This window comes from Haliotis rubra, unplaced genomic scaffold, assembly GCF_003918875.1.
Source record: "Haliotis rubra isolate DU_JTF1 unplaced genomic scaffold, ASM391887v1 Scf6, whole genome shotgun sequence".
Lineage (NCBI taxonomy): Eukaryota > Metazoa > Mollusca > Gastropoda > Lepetellida > Haliotidae > Haliotis > Haliotis rubra.
In genome coordinates this window covers 1079778-1101869 of record NW_025767301.1, presented here as the reverse complement: position 1 = coordinate 1101869, position 22092 = coordinate 1079778, and the positions used below count along the sequence as shown (strand labels likewise).

The 22092-nt window shown below is 37.1% G+C and overlaps 1 protein-coding gene across 1 annotated transcript in view; it reads left to right on the top strand.

Moving 5' to 3' along the window:
- The first annotated feature begins 683 nt into the window (after positions 1-683).
- Positions 684-22092, top strand: part of LOC124255313 (serine/threonine-protein phosphatase 2A 56 kDa regulatory subunit gamma isoform-like) — a 48703-nt gene continuing 27294 nt past the window's right edge. The window contains 3 exon segments of the mRNA XM_046689200.1: positions 684-809; positions 991-1059; positions 1268-1436. Coding sequence (XP_046545156.1) covers positions 783-809; positions 991-1059; positions 1268-1436 — 265 coding nt within the window. The 5' untranslated portion in view covers positions 684-782.

The window sequence follows — 22092 nt, the reverse complement described above, 5'->3', positions numbered from 1 at the left end:
AAGGAAACTGACCAAAAGAGTTTCATAATTAGGATATGAAGATTAATTATTCACGGTGTCAACTGACATGCACACACAAAAAAGTCGTGCACATATAGCATACAGTAAACGCATTGCAGTTACATAAAATGTGTGTTAAAGGCGTGACCTCAAGACACCTGTCTTTTAACTGCAGACACATGCCGTTGTTTCTGAAACGAAACAGTTTATATTCAAGGGTTATTTTTTAAACGTAAGGGTGTTTGTGTTGTAAGATTTATATTACATACTTAAACATTATGTCTATTCCTAATTGTGTATCAATAGGCTTATGCATGTGAAAGTGCGCATATCCAATTACACTTCCTGTGTTCTTTATAACAAAATTATGGGATAGTAGGTTTTAATCTGGTCAGATTGCAAATCGATACTTATAAGAGGTATAACCACGTCAGTCATTTTTTTATGTAACATAAGTCGAATAACATTTGAGAAGAGTCACTTACGTTTGCAGTTATGTAGATTTCCACTCTCAGAAAAACCCAGTCACTCATGTTTTGGAAAATATCATATTAGTAGCGAAAAATATTTCTAACTTTCTTCAACATTTCGTTAAGATTATGTATTCACTTATTTTATTGACGTTTCCAAACTTTTGCTTTGGTTGTCACATGATTTCGGCAGAGACTTCGAAAGCCATGTGACCTAAATAGACCAATCATCTTCCTTGTTTAGTGTTGAGGCGATCGAGTACGTCGATAATAGAGTATCAACCTTCCCTGGGGTACAGGTCGCCGCTAGACATGCCAAATAAGACTAAGAAAGAAAAGGTATGTTAAATTTTATCATCCTAGAAGCTTACTGCACTAAATGGAAGACGTTTTAGGTGCCGATCGCGCAAATGATTGCAGTATTCCCGCATATTACTGTTGTCAAAATTTGAAGGAGTGGGTAGGTTGTTAGGCATTAATTTAGATATCGGTGCTTCTAATATGTCATTTGACATTTCAGACGACAACCAAGACAACGGGAAGTTCCAAAGCTGGCGGAAAAGAGGGTTCAGAGAATGCGGAAAATGAGGTAGGAATGTGTGTTTAGTGACTCGATGTTGATCACTGTTTAGCAGTAGGCAGCCATATTGACATGGATATCCAAGATGGCGGCCAACTTTTCTAAAATCGAGAGCCATGAAGATTATCGACTGTATTTGCCAGTAAATGCAGTCGTGTGATCTATTACAGCACATTTCATCGCGAACGAGACTCTATAAATAATGTTTCCATTACAGGCAGCCAAAAAGAAAGCTCAGCAGAATAACGAGACACATCCACCTCCAGCCCAAATAAACAAGATCAAGTTCACAGGACCCCCTCATGTCAAGAAGGACAAAAGACAAAACTCTTCACGATTCAATGTTTCAAAAAACAGAGAACTGCAGAAATTGCCACCTCTCAAAGGTAAGTTGTTGTCACATTCATTGTATTACAAATTGATTTCTGATGTCATGGAATGTCATACTGCTGTTACCAATGTTCCGATATGAATTCAGGAGACATTGTTGTTTTGGTACTCCACTAGTCCAGTGTTCACGAATGGTGTTTCAAAGTAACAGGACATTGGGTCCTGTAAGTTTCAGATGTCTGTCTGACCCACTGAAAATTCACAGGACCCATGGAATAAATTTAAACACACATTTCAGATCTAACATTTCTTATAATTGGCATTGAAATTATTAACAAACATAAGATTTATAAACAGCAACCAAGTGTCACATGTCACATATAACAACTTCAGTCAAAGTCGTTGTGAAAAATATGCAGTCAGACACTGGGGCCGGCAGGTTGTACACTTCTGTCGGACTGTTTGCGAATCTGCCAGATTTGTCAGAGGGTCAGATGCTATTCGTGAACACTGCTAGTAGCCAGATAGATAGTAAAATGTTTGGTCTGTATTTAGAGGTCTTTTACCTGTATGAAATGAAAGTATTTTGTGCAAGTTAGAATCCAGAGCAGATATTTCATGATATATCCCAGCTATCTTGTTTTGCAATTTTAGCGCAAGATCCTTAGTGTTTTCTTCTAGATCCTTAGTGTTTTCTGTTAGATTTATTACGTTGTATCTAGTCTATTTTGTATAATTACCATTGCTCCCTTCAAAGATACCTACATTTTGTAGAGAGTGAAATGACCCCATAACTGTCAGCTGTAAATTCAGGAACTATTTTTTGTGAGGATGGTTTCCTTGCAGTGTTGAAGTCTTTTTCACCCAATTGGTCATCATGGAACAAAGTTTTCACTGTGTGGGGTGATGGGTGCAACTTCAGAATAATATTCTTCATTATATTGAGAAAGCCAGAAGCAAGTGTAAATGAAATAGTTCCAGTCTCCATTTAATGTGTTTCATTTTAGGTCATGAACATTTGAAAATGCCCTATTTTGTGGAATTTCATGGAATAAAGTCTTCATTCTTACAAAATTGTCCTCAGTGTGAAACAAGTACATCAGCTAGTATTTTTATGATCATAGAAAGCAGGATCATTCAGATACAATCATGTTCTGTTTTTCTTCCATGCTTACATGAGAAAAATTAATTGCTGACTTTTCTATATACTTTAAAGCCAAGGGTATTTTTGTGATGTTCTTTGTTGATCAAAATAAATCCATGACATGAATTGATTTGTGTGCTAAATGTACATTCAGAATGGGATCTGTGTATCAGGGCTCCAGATAAGGGCCGTATCGGTGTATATATGGCTAAAAGATATGCATGAAACGGTAGGAAATAATTTAGAAAACGTAGCAGATATGCACCACAGCAATGGTGTACGGTCTTAGTTTACTGATACTCCATGAAATTTCATTCTGTACTCTAAATGTTCTCTTAAGGTTTTCCAGGATTCCTTTATTGAAAAAATAAGGAGTACGTACTCCTGATGTTGAAAAATTATCTGGAGCCCTGGTGTATCTCATCCTTGTCACGGGGCGGTTGGGTAGTCTAGTGGTTAAAGCGTTAGCTCTTCACGAGGAAGACCCGGGTTCGATTCCCCACATGGGTACAATATGTGAAGCCTATTCTGGTGTCCCCCGTCGTGATATTGCTGGAATATTGCTAAAAGCGGCATACAACTGAACTCACTCACTCATCCTTGTCGCAGGATCAGGTATAGATAGGGGACGTGTGATTTGATACCTTAGATACAGTTTGTGTCATTCACTATTTGCTACACTGAAAATTGATAAGCCTTAGGTGATTCATGCTGCTGAAACATGTGTTTTATCTCGTCTGCAGGGTTTTAGGTCAGTTTTTTTTTAGGAAAAGGGAGATTGTGATCCAAAATGTTCTGAAGGTTTTGAATAAAGTTGTTTTTGTCCTGCAATGCGCTATTAAGGATCATGGAAGTGTTGTCATGCCATCTGTCTTAGCCAGATCTACAGTGTCTGTTTTGTTAATTAGTAACAAGGAATTTACAACGCTTTTATCTATATTCTACCGACATTATTGCACAAGATTATTCATACATTGCTAATTACACTATCCTAAATACTTTCCTGAAAATGCTTACTTATGATACTGATTTATGTTATTTATGCCTCAATAAAAGTATATAGCAATAATGTACTATAATTACTAACCTTAGAAGTAGATTATTGATTATCTTGAATTGCTGTGCACATCAGGTGAGGGTGACAAGTTGTGTGCAAGTAAAACTGGCTGATGACCTTATGATTTGAAATTAGCCAATCCCAATCATCCCAGTGATCATAACCAATCACATAACTGACAGAAAGATGGAATAACATAATTGCCCTATAACAGTGTAACGGAATGATCCAAAACAATGAGATACCTGCATTAAGCCTTCAAAATACAACTTGCCGACAACTGTTCATTGTGAACACAATGAACCCCTGTTGAATGCTTTTATTTCACCCAATTACAATATCAGGGATATATTTAGGTCAACTCAGAGGCTGATATTTGCCCCTTGGTCATCAGCAAATGTCAGTAAATATACTCTTATCAGAATTGCAAAAGTTCCGTTTCATATTATTGATATGACTAGAGTTGCAGCTTTGTACAGGTGATTGGTATGTTACTGACCAATTTGAGCAGAATATTGATCTTTTTCCTCAAATTGCCTGCCAAGGGCGCCTAATTTGTATATAAACACATCACGACTCTGGAGAATGTAAGTGGTCTTCACACAGTGTACCAATGTGAGGAATCAAACTGTAACCTTTGCTCAGTGATCAGACTCATTAACTACTAGTACTGAGTTCTAGGCTTTTAGGTTTGTTTGATGCTGTAATTTAATGCAGCAATCAGCAATATTCCTGCTGTGACAGTGAGTAAACAGACTGAGGCCCAGACAACCGATGGGAAACACTGTTATGCAGTAGACTAAGCGACAGAGACTCACTCTTCAATTCCTTTGGTCATTTTTAATGAATATTTGACAATGTGACCAATGAAGATGTGATGGAAATGTATAAGTTTCGGAAGTACGAACTAGTACTGCTACATCTGCAACTCACAAAGCATGTATGCACTATGGACATGCTGGAAACTGGTAGACGTCACAGTGACCAATGCATTCAGTTGCGCCAGGTACAACCTAACCCAATACGTTGACAATTGTCTTCGGGAGTCCCAGGTCAATGAGAAGAGTACATAATCAGTTGATCTGAAACCAGCCTCTACAAAATCAAGCTCAAACAGAAACTCAAATTACTGCAAACTGTCACCAGGCTACTGGACAACAAGCGATAGGTCAGATTAGAAATTATCTATGCAGCTGATGTTCATGTTCAATGGCCATGTGTTCGGCTGCCCCATACAAACTGTCAGATTGCCAACAAACATCAGTGGTTTACACAACATTGAAACTTGTGTTATGTCAGTATTGTCACTGGTCAGATTATTTATTCAGATGTTCCTGATTCACTTTACACTTCAGACATGTCTAGAGACATCAAAATATACTGTAAGCCAATGTAGACCTGACATCTGACATATTTGGTAGGGCTGCAACGATTCACCCAGACCTCCATTCGATTTGATTTTCAATATTGGCCCCTCTATTCAATCATTTTCGAATCGATTCTTCATACAAGTGAAAACATCAGCTTTCATTTAACTCTCAGAGTCTGCTTTTTTTAGCATGAAATCCATCGTCAACTTGGTAATGTCTACTAACAACAATTCTCATTGGATAATTAATCCAACCAATCACATTTCACCTTATTTCAGCTCTTGAAACTGCTCAAATTGAAGTCAAAATTACATTCTGCCTGTGTGGAATAATTTAAATAGGTATTCTAACATCGAATAGAAATAGTGATAATAGTTATCGAAATTCAAGACTAAGGTGTCAGATTCGATTTTCGATGAATCGAACTGAATCGTTGCAGCCCTAATAATTGGCAGTGGATCAGTTATGTGGTAGGGTGACATCACATTGACTGACCAAATCCTCCACCATATTGAGCAAGGAAGAGTCACTGGATAGTATTATCAGCACAACATACTGACACCTTTTGTTGTCCTGTTACTAGTGTTAGCTAGTCGTTTGGGTCAGCATTTTGTCTTTAAGGACAACAGTGTCCATCATCACTGTGCATAAATTGTTAGAGCTCCCAACAAGAGCAACCATAGAAAGCCATTGCCAGCAATGATCCCAGACATATTGCCCATTGAACACATCTGGGACATGATTGGGGGATCTGTGTCATAGGCAGCTGGCCAGATGTTACAAAACATAGTGAGACAGACTGTTAAAATCACCATTGTGAGATTCTTACACAATATGCCTTGTCAAGTGAATGAATGTTTGACAAATCATGGTGATACTACACACTACTGATCCAAAAACACCATCTACAAAATATACAATATTTTCTACCTTAACTCTATCCTTTTAAGATTGTTCGCAGTCATAACATCTACTGTTGTAATGTTATCACACAACTAATGCTTGAAACTCTCTTACAAGTTTGGAAATTTTAAGTTAGCGCTTTCTTTTGGTGAATAGTTAATGATTGTTGGTTACAGGTGGTTCCCAGCATCACATGCATGTTTTAACAGGTGACTGAATGGATCAGCTGGTCAGACTCTGTGATTTGACTGATTGCCTGTCATATTACCTAGTGTTTGGAATTGGTTGAAATCTCACAATTGATGATTGCTTCATTACCAACGAACAGTTATCGAAAAAAAATTGTTTCCTATCCAGGTTGTTATTGCAGATATGTATAACATGATGCAACTTGCTACTTAAAAGTGATGACTAATATATCATGAACATAAACTTCCCAGAGTCTTCATGAAATATTCAGTCATGGCTTTTCAATTAGTGAAGTGAGTTTTCTGAGAATGAAACATGTTTTCAGGCCCTGACAACTTCTACGATATGTTCCATTGTCAAGTATTTCAAAGACTAAAACCGTAGTTCCAAAATCGTTTATGTTCAATTATGAGAAAATCTGATCGATTGCTTGGTCGTTTGGTCACTGCCACCAATCTTCGATTATTTCAATTAATCGGAACACCACTAATATTACCCTGATGTCATGGATTGTTGTAAACAGTATTGGATTGTCTGGTCTTGAGTTATTTACCGATGGTTGTATAGCTCGGATATTGAGGAGTTCAGCATTATACAAAAAGTGATGTGTATATATGTTATATTTACTTCTGGGATAGTGGAAATTTTCTTTGATATATTGGCTATTGATTCATTATTAATGATAATGTTGATATTTCATGGCGAGTGACTTCACTGGTGAGTCACATGGCTTGAGCTCATCTACGGCAAAGATCAGCAAAGGTTATTACTAATTCCTCTGAGTGGAACCTAATGAATGATTAAATTTGAATCAAATGATATCAAAGTATGTTTCAGTGTTGAGGGAGTCAAGAAGTCATTGAAGTCTTTTTCTGTTGTATTTGTCTCCAGGAACATTCTGAATCTTGAACTTTAATGATTAGGGTCATGACAATGACACCTCAGACTAAAGACATTGTCTATCCCTGTAGAAGTAGATGGATGAATTTTTTACCCTAAAGTCAAGTTTGTTATATTGATTATTGGTATTGTTCCTTACCCCAACTGCATGAGTTGAACTCTTTGAATGTGTTGTGAGTTCTTGCAGGTTTTTCCTGTTCCAAATCTGATGCAGGGCTTCATGCCTCATTACCATTCTAAAGAACTTAATGACAGCTTGCCACTTAACAGTTTCTAGGAGTTGTCAGGGTTCTCCCTGCTTGCTTATCAAGGATTATTTTATTACTATGAAGTAGACTATTGATCCCTCCCTGAACACACAAAACAATTTGAAAATATAATGACAAATGGTCTAGGAGTCATCTTTTGTGGTTCAGTTTAAAATTATGATACCAGTAAATACTTGATCGCAAACTCTTTTGCAGTTTTGTATGACAACAGAGTAAATGAATAATTAAGCTCGGGGCTAAGATAGTAAAAACAGAAATGAATGCCATCACCATCAACATCTACAATGCCATTTGAACATGAAATGGTATAAAAGAAGTATTGTATGTTTCTGCCATAGAGTCTAATTTGAGTCCTACATGACCTGGTAACCAAGACAGCAGTGGTTGAAAATAAGGAGGTGCTTATGTACTTTGTTCTTTTTATCTTGAGTATGTGAGTGTATTAACAATCTCAGTCCTGATAAAAAGGGCTATAAAAAGACAGACATGCTTAAATTTGAACATTGTATACAGTAGCACTTTCCGTTTTGGATTTCCAGGTAAGAATAGGTTCAAAGCAACCTTCCTTGGTAGTAGGAGGTGACAAACTGGTTTTAGTGGTCAGGCTGAGTGACTTGTTGTCGCATCTGAGTTGTTTTTTCCATGCTCATGATATAAATCACTGGATTGTCTGGTCCAGACTCGCTTATGTACAGGACATCATCATGTAGCTGGAATACTGCTGACTAGGGCATTAACAACAACAGGAAATACCGAACATAGAACAAATTTATGCTTTACCATCATTTAATATTGTTTGTGTATATTTTTTATACAAAATGTAGAAGTGGCTACAACATACACTCTCTTGATATTGCCAAGTTTTGGATGTGAATATTCAAAGGTGAAGGCCTTGTGTTATTGCTTGAGTTAATACTTGATAGTGATGTATAAATGTAACGTATGGATCAGCTACCCAACCTCCTTGACATGAGTGACAGATAAGAAAGGATCAATATATTTTCTGCAGTGCCTCCTTAAAAATAGTTCAGGATTGAGCATGTTGAGTAGACAGACGATAATATATTTGTTTTTTTTAAAATGCTGTCATATGACTTCAAATGATAGTATCCTAAATCTTCTTATCATTTGTCCTTATAAGTCAATTAGAATATTTGATATTACGATATCTCATATTTGATATCCGAAGTTAGGTGACCTTGACGAAGTGTCCTTGGTTTGTTTTCGTCTGAGTGTTTGATTTTTAGCGGACAGAGGCTTGAGCTTTGCACATTTTTTTTTTTTAATTCAATGGGATCCCCAAAATCATTCACTTCCAGAAGTTCCATAATGAAAAGAACACCTTGACTTTCATGCTTATTTCAAACACTCCAATGAGAAAAGAGGGTTTGCAGGTTATGTTTCAAAGGTGCCTGCAGTACTAGACACATCCAGCAATCGTCTTGCCAACATCCAAATGCAGGATACTGTATAGGTATTGATCTGTAGAGTCCAGTTAGGAAGCGGGTCAATCAGTCGACTGATGTGGCCAGCACTGATCAATTCATGTGAGTTGTTACATCTAGGTAAAAAAGCAATATCTTGCCATCAACAAACAGGTGGCTGTGTCTCCATGGGTATTCTCAATCAGCTGAGAAAATGACAAGTAATTTGGGTAATGTTGTTAGGTTGTGACCACCATCGACCGAAAATGACTATAGGAAGAATCCATTGTGATTAATTTAATTACCTCAACTTTCTGTTGTTTAGTGTGCTTCATGCTGTCGATGCACTTCTTGATTGCGTGTGTGCGAGGTGTATGTAATTATGTTGAGTGGGTTGTAGCATTGTGTCATGAAATATGTATCAGAATATGGGTCTGCTGTATCACTATAGCTTGACAGTTTCTCACTTCCCTAATCCTGAAAAGTCTTCAGAGGTATATATATGTATATGAAGATCCAAGTCTAATGTGACGACTAGAGGGAGGTCAGACTTGATTTCATTGCATCTCACTGTAACCTTGATTGGTGCTTACGGTGTCAATCAGATGCTTGTCTGGTCAAGATACAATGTCTTTTACAAAGTACATCTAAAAGATAGAACAATGCTGCATGCGTTGTTAAACAACATACATTGGTCCAGGTTCCAAGTTACGGTTTGTATTTGGTAGCAGAAGGATATTGATCATGATTTCAATCACGAAAGTTATTGAAGAGTTAGTCTTGCTCTTGTTTCAAGAATGTTGTATTTGTACTAACTCCGCTAATGCTTGCTTGTAGCTGGGATAATTCCTACCTACCTACCTACCCTAAATTTTAAAGAGGTGTAATCGGAACCACAACATTGTTTTTATGTGGCCTTATTGTTTTTAGAAATTATTTGATTTTCAAAGATTTGTTCTTGAAGTTAATAACGGCCTCAGTTAGCAGTGAGGCAGCAGCAGACTGTTCAAAGTCAGTATATGTCTAAAGTTGTGAACTTCTAAACAACCACTGAGATGAGCTTTTAACTGAGAAATACAATCCCCAATGGGCCTTGACCTGAAATTATTCTGTGTTCCTTCATTAGAAAAGATAGCGATCTTCCTATGAGTATGACATAAGAAGTCTCCCCCAAACAGCTAGATATGTGGTAACTACATTCTCTATTGATTGCCTAGGTATTTTTAGCACACCCTGTAATCAATAGGGTGATTTGTGGAGGGAAGATGGGCCTATATTTGATTGCCTCTGACGTGCACCAAATTCTATAAGCTTGTCTCTGAAGTATTTGCCTTATGAGAATGTAGCAGCCCATAGTGCTCATTTTCACCTTGTCTGAATTGTACAGCCTGTCTAGAATTCAATATAGCATGCATAAGACTGGATGAAATATTGGCTTCACTTCGACCATTTGAACTGTCTGTAAGTTACTTCAAGCATAAGCATCTGATAATGATGTAATGGCTTGCGAACTGGTTAAGTATTCATCTGTTTACACAAACTTAATGATTCTCTTTTGCCACTTGTGTTTACAACGTGTGGTAAATGTGGAATTTGTAGGTAGTTACAGTGAATGGTTTCACAGCTTTGTTATAATGAAAGCTACTTGTAATAATGGTTAACTGGAACACAGAATGGTGAATCTGGTGGTTGAGAAGTTAGATCTGCTAAGGGCATGATGGTAGGTTTATGGTATTGGGTTTGGCCATGTGGTGGGTCTTGTGTTATTATCTGAAGTGTTGTAAGATCAGATGTTGGCTGGGAGAAGGGAGGGAGTAAGGCAGCAGCAGCAACAACAACATGCCATGCAACAGCAGGGGAGGGCTGTTTGAGGATTAGGTTGGTCCTGTCGGTGATAGAGGTTGATAAACTGGGAAATGATTTGTATGTTGAAAGTAATTACTAGCTTTTATTCAATTTATTACCAGTTAACACATTATGAGTATTATTTATCATCAAGCCAGACCAATTTTATTTCTTGTTTTACAGATTTTTGTCTTCAGAAAACCTAAAGGCAGGACGGGAAAAAATATAAAATACAAATCACCAGTAAAAGTAATATTTCTTTTAAATACTAAAAGTATTGTATTTTTGGCAAATTATGAAGTGTTTATGGGGCAAAAACAATTTTAAAACATCTTTTGTAAGATTACAGTTTTGGCCAATAAAACATGAGGATTTAATCTTTTGAGCAGGGAATATCTTTTTAAATTTTTTCTTATTCTTGAAAAAATATGACCAGCCGATCCGTAAAGCAAGAAATAAAATTGGTCTGGCCTCATTTGTTGTATGAAAAATAGCATCCAAAATATGAGCTCCCTTATACTTGATACTTGTGCTGACTTGTGCTGTCGCATTCTGACAGTCAGTGGGGATCATTGCTTGTACTATCAAACACTGGTGTCTGTGGTCAAACAGAAAACTACAGCCTGCTATGAAATATATGTTACTCTTGTGTTAGACATGTGAAACAACAATTGCTTACTTTTGATATCATAACCATGACCAAATATTACCATTCCTGCTAACCAATTATTTGTACTTGATGTTTAGGACAATGGGTTAGTGAAATTCTTCAAAGATACAAATATTGTCTCCTACCCTCTCCAATATTTTAGAAATTAAAATCCTTGAACCATACAGTTTGTGCCCCAACCTTGTCATGTTACTTACTGACGCTGGCATTGCCTTGAGTATAAGGAACCATTAATATTGCCTTGCCTTCATTATTCAAACAGCTGGCAATTATCAAGGCTGAACACTTCAGGTTATAGTGTATTGATTGAGGAGAAAGATTCTCAACTGTGTCTTTACATTTCATTGAGAGAAGGAAAACAACACACCCCTGAAGTTCCCTGGCAGTCATTGACTGGACCAGATAATCAAACAATCAGTAATGGACTCACACATACAATTATCTGGTAGAAATCGTGTACCAGTTCCCGCTGGTGTTGATGTGTGTGCCTTTACCAATTATTTCTGTTGAAGCTTGCTGTTTCTCCTCATACCGAAGGCACAGACAGTATAGGGTGAATGTCTTGCTTGCTCGCCCCAATAGGCCTGGCAAGAATTGTTTGTGGAATTGGCAGGCGCTATTCTGGCAGATCGAACATGTTAGTGGAACCTGACTTGCGCTTTGTAAACAGTTACAGTTATTAGTAGATCTCTTCTCTTTGGTTTAGTTATTTGGATCAATGGTGGCCATGCCTAGCCTGGCTCCTGACGTCATAGAACTAGTTCAAGGCCTGTGTACTCCAGCAGTGATAATGTTGTCATTTACATACTTTGTTGCTTTAGAATGCTTGTAATATGTATGCTTCAATGCCCATTGAATTGTATAAACTGTTTAGATTAAAGTTGGGCGAAGATTATATATTGATTTTGATATCAGCCACATCGATAAAGGCGTCATGAGCCCCTGATTTAGTGCCATTTATTATTATGTAATGGGTTGCGTGATTATTTTTATAGGATCGTGAGGACAGGTCTCCTCGAGTACTTCAGCACTTACTGCTATTTAATCAATATTGACGCAGTATGTAATGCTAATATTGTTCTGGATGGTGAGAAAAGGCTAATGACATTCTTCAGGAATGTGTTCCCTTATACTTTTTTGCCATGATAAACACAATGGTATGAGCATGTGCATTTGATCTTTTGCTATCATTCTACAGGTCAAATGGTATTCTGGGTATCGTGTGTATCATTGACCTGTTGATACAGATTGACTGTTGATTACAGATCAGAAATCAAAGTATTTCTGAATAATTTCACATACTCACCAAGTAATGTTAATTTTACTTTTAGAAGATGGCATGCATAATCAAAAGTAGACTTGTAGATATCAGGGCCCCGTTTCACAAAGCTGTCGTAGGGCTACGACTGTCTTAAGTCTATGTTAAAGTATGGGAGTTGCCATCATCTTAGCGCTATGATCGCTTTGTGAAACAGGGCCCAGATGTTTTGTAGATTTGATAAATCTTGAAAACTTCTGATGAAATATTGGAACAACACATATTGATCTAGTCCCATGAAAGATAATCTCTGGTCCCCAGTGATAGATTTACAATGAAACTCATGGTCCTACTGTCTTGCATGGAAACAAATTTAAAGATTTTGCTGTTGGTAAACAGGTGATCAATTTAAAACTTACGGGCTGATAGAAATAGTCCAGCTGTGGAGAAAAAAAATGGAGAAAGACAGCCAGGGCAAACTAATTTCACACACTGGTCCTCACATAGACCTATACATTACAGGATAAACATAATGGTGTGACTGTGTTTCCCCAAACCAGTCGTAAGCACACACATGCATATCATGTATTTATATCATAGCCCTTATTGACCTGAGGAAATGAGGAACAGTTTTGTAGTCAAAACCTTTTATCCTGCCCCAGCGTATATTTTACTAGACACGGTCAACAGGCAGTCATAATTGTCAAACCATGTAATGGTAATTTAGCCCTGTAGAGATCAAAGGCTAAAGAAACTACAAATCATGAAGGGCAGAAAATTGATCTTGTTGGTTACCTCACAAAAACACTGAGACGTCTTAAAAATAATCTTTCAAGATTGAAATGAGGTTGATGATCCGCTGTCCTATCTTTTAGAGGAAGAGTGGATCTCTGGGAAGCATCAATGCCTGTATGTTTGAAAATCAATAAATCAAGAAAGCTTAGACAGAGTAGGCAGTGTCAGGCCTGGTTCGATGGATTGCAGCTTTCTGTGCAATTTTCCTACTGTAATGCACACAATTATGTTGTAAATGGGAAAGCTTTAAGATATTAAGTAATAAGTTAACATTATATTTCAACATAGTGAACTCCTAAAAAGATCTAAGAGAGTTCTTAATGGTTATATGAAATTTGTTTTGTCATGATCAGCTGGAATGTGATACTATTTTTGTTGTGGACAATATTTGATCAAATCAGACGATTTCTTCATACATCTAGGTATGTAAATAATGTTTCATGTTTCCTATAACATGTAGCATGTATAAGCTGCAAGCCATACTTTGAGTTTCAGGGTGTTCCATTACATTCAGCTTTTTCCTTTTCACATCTGCTTTGTGTCCTGTAAATTCCTGAAATAGATATGAAGTTTATAATAATAAAACTGTTGACAGGGGCAGGTTGATCTGTAATGTTAATGATACTTTGAAGAGTCTGTTCTGCTTTGACATGCTCAGCTAACAGATAAGATTTCAGCTAATTCCTTCATGTAGATAACATTTTATGTGAAATTAAACATTTCTAGCGTAAGGGTGGTGTTCCATGTGCTGAAAATATCTGGCAATCTCTTACAAAGGGTGCAGTTGGACATGGATATGTGGTAGTTAAGGCTGACATACCTCACCAACTGTCTGTGAACACAGGGAAATTATTTAACCCCAGTCTGTGGCAGCTTCCTCCTCTCACTATTGTGTGAGGTAATAGGGAAGTGTATCACCTTGCCTATTCATATAGGATGTACACATGCTTTGTCACTCATTTACCTCTGCCCTCATATGGAGCTGCAGAATACCATACAATGGTATTCTTTTGCTATCATTCTACAGGTCAAATGGTATTCTGGGGTATCGTGTATATAATCATTGACCTGTTGATACAGATTGACTGTTGATTACAGATCAAAAAATCAAAGTATTTCTGTAATAATTTCACATACTCACCAAGTAATGTTAATTTTACTTTTAGGGAGATGGCATGCATAATCAAAAGTAAACTTGTAGATATCAGGGCCCTGTTTCACAAAGCTGTCGTAGAGGCTTCTGACTGTAAATAATTCTATGTTAAAAGTATGGGAGTTACTATCATCTTAACGCTATGATCGCTTTGTGAAACAGGGCCCAGATGTTTTGTAGATTTGATAAATCTTGAAAACTTCTGATGAAATATTGGAACAACACATATTGATCTAGTCCCATGAAAGATAATCTCTGGTCCCCAGTGATAGATTTACAATGAAACTCATGGTCCTACTGTCTTGCATGGAAACAAATTTAAAGATTTTGCTGTTGGTAAACAGGTGATCAATTTAGAAGTTACGGGCTGATAGAAATAGTCCATCTGTGGAGAAAAAATGAAGAAAGATAGCCAGGGCAAACTAATTTCACACACTGGTCCTTACATAGAACTATACATTACAGGATAAACATAATGGTGTGACTGTGTTTCCCCAAACCAGTCGTAAGCACACACATGCATATCATGTATTTATATCATAGCCCTTATTGACCTGAGGAAATGAGGAACAGTTTTGTAGTCAAAACCTTTTGTCCTGCCCCAGCGTATATTTTCACTAGACACGGTCAAGAGGCAGTCATAATTGTCAAACCATGTAATGGTAATGTAGCCCTGTAGAGATCAAAGGCTAAAGAAACTACAAATCATGAAGGGCAGAAAATTGATCTTGTTGGTTACCTCACAAAAAAACACTGAGACGTCTTAAAAATAATCTTTCAAGATTGAAATGAGGTTGATGATCCGCTGTCCTATCTTTTAGAGGAAGAGTGGATCTCTGGGAAGCATCAATGCCTGTATGTTTGAAAATCAATAAATCAAGAGCTTAGACAGAGTAGGCAGTGTCAGGCCTGGTTCGATGGATTGCAGCTTTCTGTGCAATTTTCCTACTGTAATGCACACAATTATGTTGTAAATGTGAAAGCTTTAAGATATTAAGTAATAAGTTAACATTATATTTCAACATAGTGAACTCCTAAAAAGATCTAAGAGAGTTCTTAATGGTTATATGAAATTTGTTTTGTCATGATCAGCTGGAATGAGATACTATTTTTGTTGTGGACAATATTTGATCAAATCAGACGCAAGTATTGGTTCATCATGTCTTCATACATCTAGGTATGTAAATAATGTTTCATGTTTCCTATAGCATGTAGCATGTATGAGCTGCAAGCCATACTTTGAGTTTCAGGGTGTTCCATTACATTCAGCTTTTTCCTTTTCACATCTGCTTTGTGTCCTGTAAATTCCTGAAATAGATATGAAGTTTATAATAATAAAACTGTTGACAGGGGCAGGTTGATCTGTAATGTTAATGATACTTTGAAGAGTCTGTTCTGCTTTGACATGCTCAGCTAACAGATAAGATTTCAGCTAATTCCTTCATGTAGATAACATTTTATGTGAAATTAAACATTTCTAGCGTAAGGGTGGTGTTCCATGTGGCTGAAAATATCTGGCAATCTCTTACAAAGGGTGCAGTTGGACATGGATATGTGGTAGTTAAGGCGACATACCTCACCAACTGTCTGTGAACACAGGGAAATTATTTAACCCCAGTCTGTGGCAGCTTCCTCCTCACTATTGTGTGAGGTAATAGGGAAGTATATCACCTTGCCTATTCATATAGGATGTACACATGCTTTGTCACCCATTTACCTCTGCCCTCATATGGAGCTGCAGAATACCATATTATTAGTATATGTTCAAGGTTTCGTGTATTTTGCTGCTGATGGTTTGGTTAGATGAGTCTTAAGGGAAACAATAACTTGTGACAGTGTTTATCATATGAAACTACAGATACACATGTCAACATGCTTAATGCACAGTATAATTTCCAAACTAGCATTGCTGAAATGACATTTACTTAGATGGATGTTGGTTCAATATAGGGCTTCATTTTGGCACTCTTTTTTCCAGAGAGCCACCTATACATCTATAGCCATGTTTTTTTGGTTTACTTGAAAAACATATTTCTTTCCCTGAAGGTAGACATGTATGTGTTGAGAAAGCAGGGAGGTGCATTTGTGATATCGGGTATCCCAGTATATATATATATGAGCACAGTATGCACACCTGGTTGCAGTTGGGGAGCAGTATTGTTACATGTTGGAATTGTTATGTAGAATGGCCCACCAATACACCATTATTGTAAGACTTCAGTTGTGAGGCTTGAATGGATTATACTTGTCATCATGGTGTGGATGGTTCCTTCTACTACATTAATCATCATTTGCCTGGTTCTAACTGAAGTCTTACTGATCAGGGGAACTCACTCACTTTCATGTACACATGAAACTTAATGCACAGATTACTCATTGTATTTCTATTTCAGCAGACAAATGTTTAAGAACCTTGTAGATGATTATTCCCCAGTGTGTTAATATTTTGATTTTGGAGTCTTGACCTTGTAATGTTCTGAACAGATGTGCAGTGAAACAGTTGAGAGATCTGGTTTCTGATTAAATCTTGAAGTGCTGCTGCCTTGTCTTGGTTTGGGCTGTGAATATTGTTTGCTCTATTGTGCAGCCCCTCAGCTTCTTACAATTATATTTCTTTTTCAAAATATACAGTTACCCTGAAACAAATATAAATAATAATGACAAGAAGACCTTAAAATCCACTTTATATACGCAAATACCAAACAGAGAGGAAATATGTGTTAATTGTGCTTGATGTCATCATGACCTTTAATGTTTCCTGCAGGATATTTGGTCGGTTGTGGAACCGCCAATGAATTTTGGATATCGTGATGGGAAGAGTATCAATTAAGTTAATAATTTAGCAGTGAAGTAAGCCTGTGCAGTGAAATCAGTCTGTGTGCAGTATATGACTTCAGTCCGAAGCCAGACCAGTATAATTATGTTCGGTCTAGTAGGTTCAGCTGACATTAGTCCTGATGGTAACAGTAAATTGTACCAGCAGTTATTTCAAGAGTTGAGTTCGGGCAGTTTGGGTGGACTCGAAAAGGTTTTTCCTAAGACTGTGTGAAAAAAAATGAATGAACTATTTTGTGTTGAAATAGTACTTGACTGTTTCTTTTCTTCTTTTCAAATGTTTTATTTGGAATAATTCCTAGATAGTAATCTGTTTATGCACATATACATTAAGGAGAGCAATATTACTATGGCTTTGAAGTGACAATGGTTAAAATATGTCCTGTTTGACTTGGTGAGAAATTTGGTGAGGAACAGCAAAGACAAGATACTAAGATATGGATGCGACTTCTTTATCTATATTGAAGAAGTTGTCATCCATAAAGTATCTTACTTATAGTGGATGGAGTAGCAAGAGAGTTTGTTTGTTGTATTGTGTTGTATTCTTCAGGGATTTACAGGACGTGAACTCCTACGTCCTATATGCATAAAAATTGTCAGTGGACGCAACAAAACTTATTAGCGTCTCCACAGAGACTCAGAGAAAGTCCACATACTCTTTGTAAACATTCGATCAAGTGACAATACGCTATCACTGAGTTTGCTACTAGCTGGGTTATGGTATTATTTGCAATTTAACTCTTTCAACACCAGTCAACCAGAGGCTTTTACTGCCATGACACTGAGTTGCCACGGACTCTGAGCCTAAGTTTATGGAGGGAAATATCAGCTTGTAAAACATTATTGCTGCTACATATCATACATCATTTGAAAGGTCTAATCCTACTGTTTATAAATATGAAATTTATTTTTAATCATATTATTCAAATAATCCAACTACAACGTAATTAATTTAATTTTTGATGAAAATGCAAGATAATGTCCAGATAAACCACGAAGGGAACAAAAAATGAGGCAATTTTTTTCCATTTGTAACATGTCATAACATCCCCTTACCTTTTTCTTCTATATTTTCATTTTTACGTAATCGGAAAAATTATTTTAAAAAAGATTTCTCAAATAATATGTATGGTCGTCTATTTCCCAATATCAGTGACTTTCCGCTCGGTAACGTGATACAACAGCGGCAAATATCTCGGTTTTCGAAGCTTCGTATTAGTAACGTGAGGCGATTCGTTTGATGGCGGGTATCGTTTGAAAGCTCTGAACATCAACAATATCACTGTACCCTTGCATAGAGTATTTTCACAGTTGTAAGAAGCGATTTTATTGGATTAAAATTAGTTTCTAATGATGCTTTTTTGCCACAGTCTGCTGTAAGGATCATGATCGGTCAAAATCATACACGTGACCTAAGGCAGCCAATCATATTACAGCAATAGATACCGCCCTCGTAAATGAAAACTAATGATTCAGACGAAAGTTTTGGGTAAAATCACGCTAGTCTGAACGTGTTACGCAATAAATCACCACCTATACGTATATTATGGAACTTAGTGGACATATCGTGCTAGGTTATGACCTGTGACAAATATGCTTCATGCATATATTTTAGCATTTAACATTGTGTCCGAGCGTGAAGGTTGAGGCGACAAAACCCGAGATGTCACTTGAATTGCATTACACGATCGCTCAAAAAGATGGATATAGTACATTATAATGTACGTTTGACAACTTTTATGAGTACTGATGTGGATTTTATTCTTCAGGTTATTCAGTTTGTTTAATTATTTTCTCGAAACATCGTTACTTTGCTCTTTGACAACTTTGTTGTGGACCCTTGCCGAAGCATGTGTCCGAGAATTGTTTTTTCAATAATATTGCGAAAAATAGTGTATAATTCTAATCCAGTCGATAATATATGGTCATTTGAAATTTATTAAGTGTTTTCAGACATGGTGAAAATTGATAGATTTCATGAAAGAATCATATGTTAGGTAGGTTCCGAAAATTATAGATCATTTTGATGCGACTACTGCCTGGTCGGTTTACTGGTCTATGGTGTCTGGGGACTCGTGACGTCTTGGCGTGTTTCCAGCCTACGGTGTTTAATGGGTTAATTGCTGTAACAATGTGATGATCATGATACACAATACAATAACAGTATTAGTAGTAATATTTAAGTGTCTGGGACCCCCATTTTGTTGTCCAGGACCACTGAAACCTAACAGTATGAGTCCAAGGGACCATCAAATACAGGACTCAAGGTAAATCCCTGATTCTTACTACTGCTTGGCTCAGTATTCCAATGTATTATGGTGACCTGGTAACAGTGAGGTGGTGATAACCTGCTGTGTATATGCAGCATGAGATATAAGTTTGTATTGCAACAGCTGAACACACCATCTGCTCCTGTGGGTACTGGATACATGAAAATGTCTCCTATAGAGATGCAGGTGATGTTTGTCTTCATACATTCTTGACCTAGATGCAGGTGATAAATAGTAGCCTTTGCCAAACCTTGACATCTATGTCTCATTGAACAGTGTCAGTCTGGCTGACCATTTTTAGCTTGTTTTGACTTGGTAAGAGGGGCTTATTGTCTGATACACCAGTTAGTAGGCTTAAGGCTGATGAGATTATTGGAACCTGGATTTGGATTACAAACCTTCCACAATAAAATGTCAGTAGAGTTGCATAAAACTAATTCCTCATGAGTTCATGTGTCCTGGTTTTCTTTATTCTGTGTCTTAGCCTGAAAATGTAAAGTATCGGACTACTGACAGTGAGTGAAAGTTTAGATATAGTATTTGCTGTATGAATAGTTCCAGGTGTATATATAGGTATTATCTGTCTTAAGTTAAGTACATATAATCATGTGTACTCTAGTCCTAGACAGCATGCAATGTTATCTTTGAAACCCTTATCTTAAGTCTCTCAGGACTAAGGATAACAATACTATGATCATTATTACATTGAATCATATATGTTTGTGAAATACAACTGATGTCAATACATTTAGTAAGATTCAGTCGTGGGTGTGCCATTTTCAGAACAGCTGAGCCATCACGTCCACAGTTTCAGCTGTCTAGATTAGACAACTGATCATGTTCTGGGACTTTGTGAACAGCACTGCTGAAGAAACGCCATTATCAGGGAGCGCTCTGTGCAGCTGCATACCTAAAATACATTTCTTTCAAACATCAGTGCTTGTGGCCAATGCCCCGTGGGTTAGCTGAAGAGTCAGAGAGCAGAAGACTCAATGTCATTAGCGCTAATAAGGCCTCTGTGTTTTGCACTGGCCGGTCATTTGCCTGATGCTGTTGTTTCGACATACCAACTCAAGTACGTAAAATACAGATAAATACACTATGATGCTGTCCCTAACCTTGTTTTGTTGCCTTGACCACTTGTCTTGGAAACCTGTATTTTTCTGCGTCATTTTAATTTCACAATATACACCTTTACTTAGTTGTGTGACCTTCATCATTTGTATGATTTTACCCATTTATTTGGTGTGGAATTGCACAAAATACATATTGCCACATCACAACATGTCGGAAGTAGATTTGTTGTTGCTTTTGCTCAGCTTTTTACTAAAGATCTAATAAGGTAATCATCCCATATGTAATTAACATTTAATTTCATCCTGTGTTATGTGTAACACCTGTGCTACATTTGAACAAGGTCTAAGTTCTGTGTACCTGCGTGTAGTCATGGCAATAGACTCCAGTACAACGGTCCAGTTGACAGCAATGGAATTGACATCATAACATATGTGTTCTTGCTGCGCACTAACTTCCATGGCAACCGACTGATTTATTTTCTGAGACATTCAGCTGAAAGCACTCACCTAAGTTCAAAGAGTTCCCAAGAACCTCATCGGTAATATTGCGTGTAGATATCCAACAATTCAGCTTGTCTGGTAAACTAAAATCCAAACATGGGTTTTCACTTTCCTTGTTTATGTATTAGGCTGATCAAGCTAAAAGCCAAACTCAGTTTGGGAACAGGTACAACAGAAGTAGGTACAGTAGATTGTAGGCTTCAAACATCTAATATAAGATACTCATGCTGGATGCCCCAGCCAGTAACCCATTCCACCCCTGCCTCAGTGACCAGTGCTATGCATTACAATTCTAGATCTCATTTTTGCGTTGATGTAAAAACAGCATATTGAATTTTTCTATTTCTGGAACAGTTGTTTGGAAGTTGAATATGTTCACCTCGCTGTAAGTAATCTCCTGTTACGACATAATGATTAGTTGTGGCTCATTTGTTATGCCTCTCACCGAATAATTGCTACTATTTTAATAATGTTTTCTCAAGTTTGAACTTATATTTAAGAACAAATTATTTTCCTTTTGAAATATAACAAATGCAAATGATATGTGGAGCAGTTTACTCAGATATATAGCTATGATAGCAATTTATGCTATGGTGCATATATTTGTAGCAAAATGTAGTTTAAAATTGCATTGTTGCTACATCAAGCTCAAATCTACATAACAAGACACACCTGAATATATCAGTTTTTTTATGAAGTTGTTACAACATTTTCTGGAGGGAAAATGTGAAAATCTGTGCAAATTTGTGTTGATGTCCTTGCACATATGAGTCACATATTCACATCACTGTCAGGTGAAATGTACAGGAAGGGCTGTGATCATTTCATCAGAGGTAAGACCTTGCATTGCATTGACCTTGGGTGATATCAACAAACACTGTGTGAAGAGTTCCCGAACACAGGTATACCTGATGTCCATATTGCAAGTACCTGTATGTGTAAGGTCTACGCTTCACAGCAATGATAGTGGGCGTAATGACAGTGTGGTATGTAGGTCAGGTCAATAATAGATGTTTTGCATAGAACTACAGCAAAGATAGAAGGAGTTGACAT